Source organism: Carassius gibelio, chromosome B8 (assembly GCF_023724105.1).
Source record: "Carassius gibelio isolate Cgi1373 ecotype wild population from Czech Republic chromosome B8, carGib1.2-hapl.c, whole genome shotgun sequence".
NCBI classification, from domain to species: Eukaryota; Metazoa; Chordata; class Actinopteri; order Cypriniformes; family Cyprinidae; genus Carassius; species Carassius gibelio.
Genome location: NC_068403.1, coordinates 9,594,751 through 9,606,585, shown reverse-complemented (window position 1 = coordinate 9,606,585; position 11,835 = coordinate 9,594,751). Strand labels below are relative to the sequence as shown.

Here is an 11,835-nt window from a genome sequence, read left to right as displayed (position 1 = left end):
AAGACTCCTGAAAAAAAAGGGATAATGTTTTCCACAAAAACTTTTAATCAGCACTAGGGATGGGCATTCGATTAAATTTTCTTAGTCGATCGTCGGGAGAATTAACGATCGACTATCGATTAATCATTAATATTTTTATAATTATTTAATTTTTATAATAAAAAAATGCAATGAATACAAAAATACAGCGTGTTTTCCTCGGTGAGACCTTTATTACAAGATCAACTTGTGGCAGACAGTTAAACTACGTTCAGGCAAACCGAACATATATCCGCGTGCATATGCAGTGCTCTAAAGCAGCGGAACCTGCAGCTGCTAGAAGGCGTTCTTAACCCTTTCGAGTCGATTAACGCATATATGCGTTTTGAGTCTGAATAAAGTGCTTCATTCTTTTTTCTGAGGAAATCCATTTCTCAAATCATCAACCACATCACATCTTTTTGGGGTGAATTATGTCTTAGTCCTCTCATCGCGAAGCAAACAGTAAAATAAAATAAAAACTTGAAGAACAGTCTCGCTGCCTTTTCTTCTGTGTGGGCGTATTCAAGCGCGCGCTTCAGTTTGAATCTGAATAGCGCGTTCAGCGCGGGGGCGTGGTCACATTAAATATAATGAAGGAAGATATGAAAAACAGACATTGCGTTGTTTTCATATGGATTACTTTATCTCAGAATATTTGTTTTTCGGAAGCACTTGTTTAGTTTAAAAGTAGACATTCCAGGCTTTCTATAGATATCTCTCTCATGTCTCTTCGTTGAGTATTCACGGAGTTACGGTTCATTTTAATGAAATGTTTGTACATGACGACCAGCGGAGACAAAGACTGTAGACAGAGCCTCATGAAAATTTGCCGGGATGCACAGGTACATCATTTGAGCCGTGGCCGTGTTGTACTTAAACACGGTATCGCAATGTTTGCAGTTAACTAGTTCGCTTTTTAAATCAAAATGGTCCCACGCCACACTTCGCCGTGACATCTTCATGATTATTCTTTGAAATCAAAACGGAAGATCACAGATAACCGAGTAGGGTGTCAAATATTGCCCCATGGTGGTAAAATATTTAATTGCTGCCACACAGTGAAATTCATTTAATTGCTTGAAGACTCGCACTACGCAACGCAACCTGCATTAGATTAAAAAAAATGCTTTAGATTAATCGATAACAAATTAACATGATCGAGGAAAATCTTAACGATCAATTATCGATCGTCGATTAATCATGCCCATCCCTAATCAGCACAGCAATTCTCAACACTGGTAATAATAAGAAATGTTTTATGCACACCAAATCAGCATATTAAAATTATTTCTGAAGGATCATGTAAGTCTGAAGACTATGAAAATAATGGCTGTTGAAATTTCAGCTTTGCCATCACATGAATCAATTACATTTTAAAATAGATAACAGCAATACTATTTCACAATATTACTGTCTTTACTATACTTTAAATATAGTACGTTTAATCTACTATATTATGAAGGCAGCCCATGTGGCATTAAAACTAAAAAGACTAGCTTAAGACTAAAAAGAAACCCATCGACCCCAGGATTTTTAATGGTAAGAATGAAAAAGTAAACAATGAGTAAAAGTGAACAAAGTAAACAGTATGAAAAAGTAAAATTCTACCTAGCTATCTGTATCTGCTCTGGCTGTGCATGAGCTCCATTATGCAGTCAACACAAACTCTTGTATTGATTGACAGTAGAGGCCATTGTCACTCATGTGAGGCTGCACACCTGTGGAGCTTCAGCTCTTAAATCAATTCCTTCCTGTTCCCCATAGAGCAAGACACTTCACCCCAGAATATACGAGTCCCAGCCTGCTATCAATCAATACAGCTGGATCTGTCAATACTACGGTAAGAAACTTCCGCTCAGTGACACGGGAGTGACATTTTGGTGTTGGTAGGAGCGAAATGAGCCACGCTGGTGAGGAGGAAAACACGCCCAATTTACCCACTTGACTTTATCAAGCAACAGTCTAAATCCACCTAATTATGAATTATGAATTTTATTTATTTTTAAAGGATGATTCTCGTTAACACTTTTTGCTTTTGAGTCAAGTACTTAAAGAAAGTACAGTATGTCGCCATTATCCTACATGTACATAGTACGCTATATAATACATCTGTGGCGGTACTTGAGAGACATCTAGTGGTCAAATAATATAAGGAGAACAAACAGCTGGATACTCGCACGAAACCGCCAGAAGAATAATCCACTCATTTATTCTAACAACGACTAAAACAAATGTACACTCATTTAATTATACTTCATGTGAATGATGACCATTATTTAGCATTTTTATGAAAGAACAGAGAATGCACTTTGCTGAAAGAAAGACTGGTTTAACTGGGTTGGAGCAGATCAAATGTGTCCATAATCCTTCTAAAACTCTCCGACAGACCAGCAAGAGAGACAGAGTTTTTATTTACTTTTTATTTAGCGTACTACGCTCAGGAAGTTGTTCATTCGTTTGTATGTTTATATTCAACATGGCACAGAATAAGGTAAAAGTATGGGCAAGCATAACATGACGTAATGTAATCAAAAGCTTTACTCAAGTGTTGCTTACGCAAAAAAAAAAAAAAAAAAAAAAAATTCTATATATATATATATATATATATATATATATATATATATATATATATATATATATATATATATATATATATTATCTATATAACTGTTGCATCAGAGCAACTTTTCTTAAGTTCAGATTTCTAACTTTCACTTTCCTCCTGCATCAAAACAGGAGGAGGATCTGAAACTTGGCTTCTCTGGCAGCACAACAGTTTAAAGCTGTTGAGTGTCTTTGAACAGTTCAAAGTGATTTAGAATAGAAACACACCACTGACAAGTCTCACACAGTGTGTGTGCAACAAAACAAACGTTTTCTCAAGTTTCTTTTAAAGTCTTAACATTTATATGCAGATCCTGTTCTCGATTTTTAAATACTGAAGTTTTAACAATACTTTTTCAGTGGTTTTACTGACCTTGTGCAGTAAAACCTTCCCAAGAAACATGTCTTAAATGAATCCGAGAATAGCCAGTAACCTTATTACCTTAACAGTAGGTAGAATACTAATAAAAATGTGAAGGTAACACTTGTCAATTAGTTACCATTTTACAAAATTAACAATGAATTGATTTATAAATTAACATTAAGATGTAAAAATACCATCAATTAGTTCACAACACCTGATAGATACATTAAAGTTAATCAACTGAACCTTACTGTGAAGTGTTATCGCTTTATAATTTCTCAGTTTGACAGTTCAGTATGGAGCAGTACACAGTGGAGGGATATTATGTTGTGTGTGCACTGCAGTGCTGAAACTGATAGGGTGAAGTTTAATATTCTTTATGACAACCTCGGTTATATGAAGAAAAAACTGGTGTACTCACAACTACAGAGTGAGTACATTAAGATAAGTTACAAAACCCCAAAATGTCCTCTTCAAAACCTCTTAACAGTCACTAGATTTAACTCTGAATGAAGTTCACAAATACTTCCTGAATCAGGAAAGGCACACAAAATTTCCAGCTTGAGTGATTAGTTGTCCCATTGCATGTCCACTGAAAAGAAATATCATTCATTTCTTCACATAGCATCAACAAAATAGGAGACACTTCCTGTCAGCCTTGTAGCTGTTCACAGTTTCTTAAGTCTTAGGAGAAGTGTATCCCAGCGGAGTTGAATGCATGAAGAAGCCTACCATGAAATACGGATGCAGAAAAGATACTTAACGAACACTCCTTTAAAAAAAAAAAACAATAAAAAGTATTTTTATGAAACAAAGTGCATCATACTTACACCATGAAATCATCTATATCCATGGAACGTGCCCTCTTGTCGCTAAACTTCGACTCTTGGAGGATGCTTTCTATTTTCTGAGCAATGTTGAAATCCTGTTGTATTTCCTGCAAAGCAATTGGGAAATGTATTTTACTGCAAGGATTTCTGCAGGCTTTAAGAGGGTAAATTTTTTAAACCAATTAAAGAATATTAAAGGAATAAATTAAGGGGAACAACATGTCAGCATGTTCTCTAAATGCAAACAATTTTTTTTTACAAAACATATAGTGTAATGTATGAATAACGATTAGTCTACCTTTATAGCAGACTGCAAAATTGTTTCTTACTCAGAATTTTTTTATTGTTTTCCTGAGCAAACATCTAAATCTTAAATCAAGAACTAATATAACACATCTTGCTTTCTGAGAAATTGTTCAAAATAAAGGGAGTTAAAGATTAAAATAAGAAAAAATATCTGCAAGTGGGCTGAAAAAAAAAAATCTACTTAATTCAGGGGGGGGGGGGGGGGAGTATTCATTCCTGATTGACATACTCTTAATTTTGTTCAATTTCTCAGAAAACAGACTTCAACAATATACATTTCGCATCTCGATTAAATGAAACTAGTTTAAAGCTGTATTTGTACTTCACAACAAGACTAGATACTAATAATTTTATGCCATGACTATGAATGTAGGACTTTCTGCCTAAATTTGTGGAAGGGTAAATTAAACTTCTTAAGCCATGAATATAATGGTGTCTCAAGTCAGGTATATTTAAACTGTAAAAGTCAAGCAGACTCACTATGTTATGCACAGAGCAATGGATTCTGTAGTTCTTCTCCAATAACTGTTCCACCGCAGCAGACCTAAATGTAATAAAACATTTTTTTTAAAGTCATTTCCATATCATGACTGGCCAGCTTCTTAAATTGATTACTATTGATCGCTCAGCAAAACACCATTTAGGGATGTCTTACTTGAAGGCAGCACTGAGTGTTTTGTTCTTTCGGACAAATGCAATTCTGACAAGACCATCCCATTCCTATAAATGTGGAAAAACAAGACTATATTATTTTCAATAACTGCAAAGTCAGTATACACGCTTTAAATAAGGACACTCACCTGGAAGTTGATAGGCGGTGGAGGATTTTTGGGCTCTATCCTCACCACGCTGGACTCTACTTTTGGAGGTGGTCTGAAATTATTCTTTCCCACCTTCATAAGCATAACATTTTAGTTTAAGATTTTACATGTGAATTATAATGAGACTGCATTAAATGAATCTGAACAGGCACCAACCTTCATGAGGTGGTCCACACGGGCCAGTAGCTGTGTGTTGATGGACAGCCTGCAGTATAGCTTGTCTCCAGGTTTAGCCACCAACCGCATGGCAAATTCCCTCTGAAACATCAGCACAGCACACCTACGGACGAAATAAATACAAAACTCAACTCATCCTGATCTAACTTTCCATTATTATTAATGCAGTTGGTTTTAATTGGTTTAATAAAGTATAAAGGGTGGAAAATTAGCTGTTCTTACAAAGAAGACATCGGAATAAATTATAATGCTCAATATGATGGCACTATCTTTCAATTTAAAGAGTGAAACAGATGCTTGTTTATTCTATTCTACAATTCTTACCTAAAGAATGGCCTGTGAAGTAATAGCTTGAACACGAAAGGTGATGAGATCTAGAAAAAAAAAAAACTCAATGTGAATACCGGTGATTTGTGATACCGGTGAACACTTAACAATGACTATTTCATTAATAGTTTACTATTATACATTAACATGACAATTACTTGCAAAGTAAATTCAACAATTACAAATATGGTACATTATTAAAAATCATTATTAGTTAATGCATTAACTAACATTAACTATTAAATAGGACCTGGTGAAGTGTTACCAGTAACTCTGAAGACAGATCTACAGCAAAAGGAGAAAAAAAATCTCTGAACCAATACCTGATATGGCAAATTAGCCACGCAGACATCAAAAAAGGGGAGCTCTGTCTTGAGAACATCTCCTATGAGGATCTGAAGCTTGTTTTGCATTGGACTGCATTGAAAGCAGATGTTTCAGTCAAACGGTTGCGGAGATCTTGACAACAGTGGCAATGAATGTATATGAAAAACACTCACGTGCACTGGACTCGTTTCTGAAGCTCGGCAACAAGCCTGGTGTCCAACTCGCATGCAACCACCTTTGAATGATAGTAAATGAAGTAATTATGTGAATAATAATAATAAAATATGAATAGATACTGAAAATCCAGCAATAAACATTTAATGTAACATTTACCTTCTTGGCTTTCTCCAGAAGTTTGACAGTCATGTTACCAGTTCCAGGACCAACTTCCAGAACCACATCTGTGGGTCGTAATGCTGCCTAAGAAGACACTTTTGTGTTAAATCAACACACAGATTATGTTGTGCTGTTATAATGTGGTGACACATACACAAAGCTGTTAATCCGCATTACTGACCTTCTCTATGATGCCGTTGACAACCAATGGATTTTTTAAAATATGCTGACCAATACCAGTATTAAACATAATTCCTGAAATAGATCAATGAGCATTTAATGTTTAAACATCATAAATAATGGCACAATAAACATTCTTTATGGTCCGAAAAACGGGCTTCGTTTTCCTAGTTAGCATACACAAAACATGAACGTAACCTACCTTGACTCTTCACCTCCTGGTGTTGTCGAGATTTTTTCTCAGCTTTAACCTTCGGCATTTTGATAAATCAGGTTTGAGATTCCAAATTGTGAAATTTAGTGTACAAATGTACGAATACGTTTAGTTTATCATAAACACGTGCAGCAAGGCAGCAACTGCTGGCTTTAGTTCCTTTGGTTTCTTTCAGCTCAGCTGATCGGATGGAACTCAGTCGACGGCCTCAAGCTCCCTCTAGCGTCGTGGAGGACGGAACCGGAAGTGACCTTGCAGTGCTGTTTTGCGGGTTCTTTTTCGCGGCAATCCGAACCTGATGCAAAGATTGAGAAGGGAAATGACAGCTGATTTCTTTGTGTTAATATAGAAGGTAATACTTAATATTACTATATAAACTGTGTTAAAGATAAGTTTCTTATTTCGAGCTTCATCTTCCGCCGAAATTTTTTTTATTTAACAATAGAAAGCAAAATAGGTTGCCAAGTTATTGTGTTTAGCGCTAGCTAAGTTCAGTGTTTTATTTAGCTGGACTCTAATATTTATCTTTGATACAATTGCGATTAATGAAAACTGCTGATCGGAACATGTAACGTTATTTATCTTCTTGCTTCTGTTCTTAAGTTACAGATTCTTCATATTTGAGCATCAGAAGACAATAACAATGGCATCGGTCACTGCAGAGGACATAAAGTGTGAACTGGACACTTTCAACATCGCCTTCAACAATGACACTGTGGATAAGAGTACATATCAAGTTTTTTTTATGCTTTTTTGTTAATATAATACTTTAAATACGTATTTAGTGAATGTATTAAATACAAAAAGAGAAAAATAATATATCAATTTGTGTGTGTAAGAGAAAGACACTGGCTGTGAAAACCCAACTTTTTTTATGTGTGATTTACTGTTTTCTACATAAGCATCTTTCATCGAGTAAATAACAATCTGTGAAAATGTAATCATGATTTATTATTGACTGAGTAAGACCTTGTCAAAGTTTGAAATTCAGATTGAAATTAATGGTTGAAATCAAACGTTGATGGTTGTTATCTTATTATAAGATATTGAGCCTGGATTTCACAAAGAGGGTCTCACACACACAATACAATTTATATATTGGATTGCACTCTAACAATGGTCATATGCTGTAATAATTGTCTCTTGTAGTGTTGGAGCAGTGTCTGTGTCACAGGCTTGATGGGGAAGAGATCGTATGTGAGTGGTTTGCTTTCAGCAACAGTAGAGACCTGCTGCCTCTCACTCTTGATAATCTGGACCAGTTTGAACATGAAGTTAGTATAACTGTACAGAACGTGATAACTACAAAACAGATACTCTAAGATCTCCAGAGATGTCTTGATGAATAAAAAACCCTATGTTTCCCTGCTTAATTGGTGTACTGGTTTTGTACTCCTTACAGATACTGAACAAGAAGAAAAAGCTTAAAGGCTCATCAAAGGGGATCCAGTTTAACAAGACAAGAGACATTAACTCTATTCAGGATCTGTATCCTTATTGTTGAAACCTTCACTGGGTTAAATTTGATGCAATTTTTAGCATTTTCTTTTCACTATCAATTCTCTAAGTAATTTACTTAGCATAGTCACACAGAATCCGAGCAGAAGAGGAAGAGGAGAACTTGTTAGATTCCTATTCAACGCCTGCCAAAGTAAGAACAATTTTAATATGGGAAACTTGATGTAGATGGGCAGATAGAAAATCTTGTATAGCTCAGCTCTTAACTGTCTATTTGATCTGCTTAAATGCTGTAATTTTCAGTATATTGAAATTTGCTTCCTTGGAAACTGGATTGATAAGAAAGCAGGAATGTAAGTGTATTCCTATCTCTGTGTGACTGCAGGGCTCTCAGAAGCGAGCGCTGACCACCCCAGAACATCCTCAGTCCAAGAGAGGTGTGGCCCGACTCGCCAGTCCCAGTCTATTGCTGTCACCTTCCAGCTTTTCATCAAGGTACTAAAATCATCAATCATGTATTAAGATTTGAATATATGAGGTCTCTGAGGAAAAATCACCAATGCAACAATAACCTGACCTTCCAGAAATTACATTAAAGACAGTGTGGAATAATAAGCATGGTAACCTTTTAACTTCCAGATGATATAATCAATTTAATGTATAAATATAAAGTTGTGCTATGTGTTTGTGTAGTGCAACCCCTTCTCAAAAATATGGCATGCGTGGTGGGCGAGGAGAGGTGGTTTCGTCGTTTGGGACGGTGCAGGGTCCTCGCTGGACGGGTAAAGGACAGAGCGCAGTGAGGGTTGAGATGCTGGAAGGAGGAGAGAATTCACTCATCAGCAGCTACAAATACATGTTCCAGAGACTGAGAGACGTGCGGGACGGTGAGGCCATGCATTGTGTTGGATGTGGATTCTTCCAAAATTACTATAACAATTCTACCTGCATGGCGGGATGTAGATTTGTGTTTGTGTTGCATGAAACATAAAGATTGTCTTTTTGATATTTATATATGTTCTCTATGTTGTCTATAGTTTTGACCGAAAAGATTGAAGAACTCGGAGAGGAATTGCGAAGTCATTTTAACATAGAGGAATTCTCTCCAGTTTCGTTACCTGTTCAGGTACAGCACATACAATATCATGGACATTATAAAGAAAAGAGGCTAAATAACTATATTTTGAAGCGATCAAAATGAAAATATCTGTCTGTAAAAGTTGATTCTGCAGTCTGTGGGTATCTATTTTAACTAGATGTGATTAAATTTTTTTCCCCCTCTCTCTCTCTTGTAGGATAGCATCACAGTGCTGGGGCAAGTGTGTTGTGACAGTAACGGGAAGCTCAATGCCCAGTCTGTGCTGCTGGAGGCTGGACAGGAGCAGGGGGGCAGACTGGTGCCTGTGAATCTGTCTGAGCTCAAAGAGTTCTCACTTTTTCCTGGACAGGTGAGATGCACACCTACTACTTGATGCATATTTATTCTTCTTTTTGTATTTATCTTATTACTAAGTAATATTTTTATATTACATATAATTTTCAGGAACCAGAATGATTAATAATTCGCTTTATTTTTAATTTGACAAACATTATGTATCAGGGGATGTATTTTCCCCCCATCTTTAATTATTCTCTATATTAGCAGCATTGTATATATCTCTTCTTGTAGGTTGTTGTGATGGAAGGCATGAATCCCTCTGGGGAGAAGTTTGTTGCTACCAAGCTATACGAGGTATCGCTCGCAATTGGCACTTTTTAAATGAAACCTGTCTGGGTTAAGTAAGAATTTGTTAAATTGTGAGTCATGATATTCATTCTGTCATTTGTTTCTCCACCAGGGTATTCCCCTGCCTTTTTACTGTCCTTCTGAAGTAAAGCAAGAAATGGATGAGGGTAAGATTAGTGAAAATGTATTAAAAAACTTCCCTGTTGAGATCAATGCTCATATTTAACCCTTCATGACACTAATTTTCAGTGTCTGACCCCGTGATGGTCATGATGGCATGTGGACCGTACACCCCCTCTGAAAGTCTGACCTATGACCCTCTGATTGACCTTATTACTATCATCAATAAAGATCGTCCTGACGTGTGCATTCTGGTAGGTATATCTATGTCTTTATCATAAGAGTATGACTTCTTTTAGAAACATTTTATTACAATTTATTTAAATCTGAAATTTTCCACTAGTAATTAACTATTTACTTGTCTTATAGTTTGGGCCTTTTGTTGATTCCAAACATGAGCAGATTGAGGTAAACCAGATTTTGTGTGTTTTTGAAATTCCTGTATTAACAGTTTTCATCATTGCCACAAATGTAACTATTTGATCTTCAACCATTTCAACAGAAAAACCAGGTAACCGAAACATTTGAAAACATCTTCAAGAGATGTGTTGACAGCATAGTAGAAGGAACCAAAGGGTGTGTATATAATTTACTTCTTTGCATCTTTAGGAAGTGCTAACAATGTACAGCTGTTTTCATTGCATGCATTCTTTTATTAAAGGTCGGGATGCAGGTTAGTGTTTGTGCCGTCTCAGAGGGATGTCCAACATCATTACATTTATCCTCAGCCACCCTTCAACCTGACCAACCTCAGCAAAGACGATTCAGCGGTGAGATTATTAGCTAAATGATTTGAATCTAATTGGCCGTCTTCTTTATTTAAGTGCTGGTGATTAATACCTTATCTTTGTGTGATTCAGGGCAAACTTAATTATATAAACATGGCTTTATTTAATGTCTTAATGCTTAAAAGGAATAATTAAACTGTTTCGGTCTACTCTTGTTGTTAAATATACATTTTCCACCCCTAGCGAGTGACCTTGGCTCCTGACCCCTGCACGCTTCTCATTGGTAATGTGACATTTGGCCTGACCTCTACAGACATTCTGTTTCATTTGGGAGCTGAAGAGATCAGCAGGTAATGCTAATGGACCAGCTAGTAATTATTTCACGAAAACAACCTAAAACTGACAAGTGAATTTATTACTTCATTAATGTCCAGTGGAATGAGTGAGCACAAGCATCGATTTATGATATAATTGTGTTTTTTGCAGTGGCACGGGCACAGAACGTTTCTCGCGAATCATGAAACACATGTTGACTCAGAGAAGGTTAGTAAAGCATGTTAAATTCTCATCTTTAAAATGAATTGACCTCCGGTGTGATAAGTTGTAAAATGTGGTTTGTCTATGCTCTTCTCTGCTATTCCTGAGATTTCATTTCATTGTTTTTTTAGTTACTATCCTCTGTATCCTCCTGTGGAGGAAGTCAACATGGATTATGACAAGTTTCAGCAATTCGGCCAAATGAACCTCACACCTGATATTCTTATCGTTCCTTCTGAACTACGGTATTTCATCAAGGTAAATCACACACGTTTTCAGATGCGTTGATACCATGTCAAATTGTTATTCATTATTATTTTAATTCTGACTGGAAAACTAATTTTGCATTATTTCTCAGGATGTGATTGGCTGTGTGTGTGTCAATCCTGGTCGGCTCACTAAAGGACAGGTGGGCGGGACCTACGGAAGGTTGCTCATTCAGCCAAACCCTGTGCTGGTGGAGGGGAAGAGGGTGAGCCCATGTATAGCAGGACAGGTGGTGAAAATATGATACAATTTACCTTTCCCACTGCTAAAACTTTATTAAATCACGTCTGTATTTTTTATATCTGTATTCAAACTTTTCGCATAAAGTGTCTGGAAAATAAAATACTTTTTGTTAAAGGCTGTTTTGTCCAGTTGTCTAGTTAACATGTCATCAAAATCCAAAATTTTCTTGCACATTCTTGGTGTTATTGTGAACATTACATCAGTACATGTCTTTTCTGTATCATTGACTTTACTTAGACATCAGGCTAA

The 11,835-nt window shown here is 36.3% G+C and overlaps 2 protein-coding genes across 3 annotated transcripts; one reads left to right on the top strand and one right to left on the bottom strand.

Moving 5' to 3' along the window:
* Nucleotides 1-2,676: 2,676 nt before the first annotated feature.
* Nucleotides 2,677-6,706, bottom strand: dimt1l (DIM1 dimethyladenosine transferase 1-like (S. cerevisiae)). Its single transcript, XM_052563025.1, has 12 exons — nucleotides 6,496-6,706; nucleotides 6,295-6,368; nucleotides 6,111-6,197; nucleotides 5,951-6,012; nucleotides 5,774-5,867; nucleotides 5,448-5,497; nucleotides 5,103-5,226; nucleotides 4,926-5,018; nucleotides 4,781-4,845; nucleotides 4,606-4,669; nucleotides 3,820-3,926; nucleotides 2,677-3,717 (listed from the first exon to the last, which is right to left on the bottom strand). The coding sequence occupies exons 1-12, from the start codon at nucleotides 6,551-6,553 to the stop codon at nucleotides 3,675-3,677; spliced, it is 921 nt and encodes a 306-aa protein (XP_052418985.1). The 5' UTR covers nucleotides 6,554-6,706; the 3' UTR covers nucleotides 2,677-3,674.
* Nucleotides 6,692-11,700, top strand: pola2 (polymerase (DNA directed), alpha 2). 2 transcript variants are annotated; one of them, XM_052563019.1, is made up of 19 exons: nucleotides 6,692-6,859; nucleotides 7,111-7,232; nucleotides 7,657-7,781; nucleotides 7,910-7,995; nucleotides 8,101-8,158; nucleotides 8,351-8,460; nucleotides 8,659-8,852; nucleotides 9,003-9,091; nucleotides 9,261-9,413; nucleotides 9,635-9,697; nucleotides 9,804-9,858; nucleotides 9,941-10,065; nucleotides 10,181-10,219; nucleotides 10,314-10,387; nucleotides 10,473-10,581; nucleotides 10,783-10,889; nucleotides 11,026-11,082; nucleotides 11,208-11,334; nucleotides 11,435-11,700. In XM_052563019.1, the coding sequence occupies exons 2-19, from the start codon at nucleotides 7,151-7,153 to the stop codon at nucleotides 11,585-11,587; spliced, it is 1,806 nt and encodes a 601-aa protein (XP_052418979.1). In that variant the 5' UTR covers nucleotides 6,692-6,859; nucleotides 7,111-7,150; the 3' UTR covers nucleotides 11,588-11,700. The 2 variants fall into 2 exon arrangements, with proteins under 2 accessions (XP_052418979.1, XP_052418980.1); XM_052563020.1 differs by having other exon boundaries at nucleotides 6,699-6,859; nucleotides 7,117-7,232.
* The last annotated feature ends 135 nt before the right edge of the window (nucleotides 11,701-11,835 follow it).

Bases quoted from the DNA above. Each gene is read 5' to 3' on its own strand.
- dimt1l (XM_052563025.1), bottom strand. From the start codon at position 6,553: ATGCCGAAGGTTAAAGCTGAGAAAAAATCTCGACAACACCAGGAGGTG. The intron at 5,498-5,773 runs GTATTGGTTCAG...TTTTTTTTCTAG, and splicing joins TGGCTAATTTGCCATATCAG to ATCTCATCACCTTTCGTGTT. The intron at 4,670-4,780 runs GTAAGACATCCC...TATTACATTTAG, and splicing joins ACACTCAGTGCTGCCTTCAA to GTCTGCTGCGGTGGAACAGT.
- pola2 (XM_052563019.1), top strand. From the start codon at position 7,151: ATGGCATCGGTCACTGCAGAGGACATAAAGTGTGAACTGGACACTTTC. The intron at 7,233-7,656 runs GTACATATCAAG...TGTCTCTTGTAG, and splicing joins CAATGACACTGTGGATAAGA to TGTTGGAGCAGTGTCTGTGT. The intron at 8,461-8,658 runs GTACTAAAATCA...GTGTTTGTGTAG, and splicing joins CCTTCCAGCTTTTCATCAAG to TGCAACCCCTTCTCAAAAAT.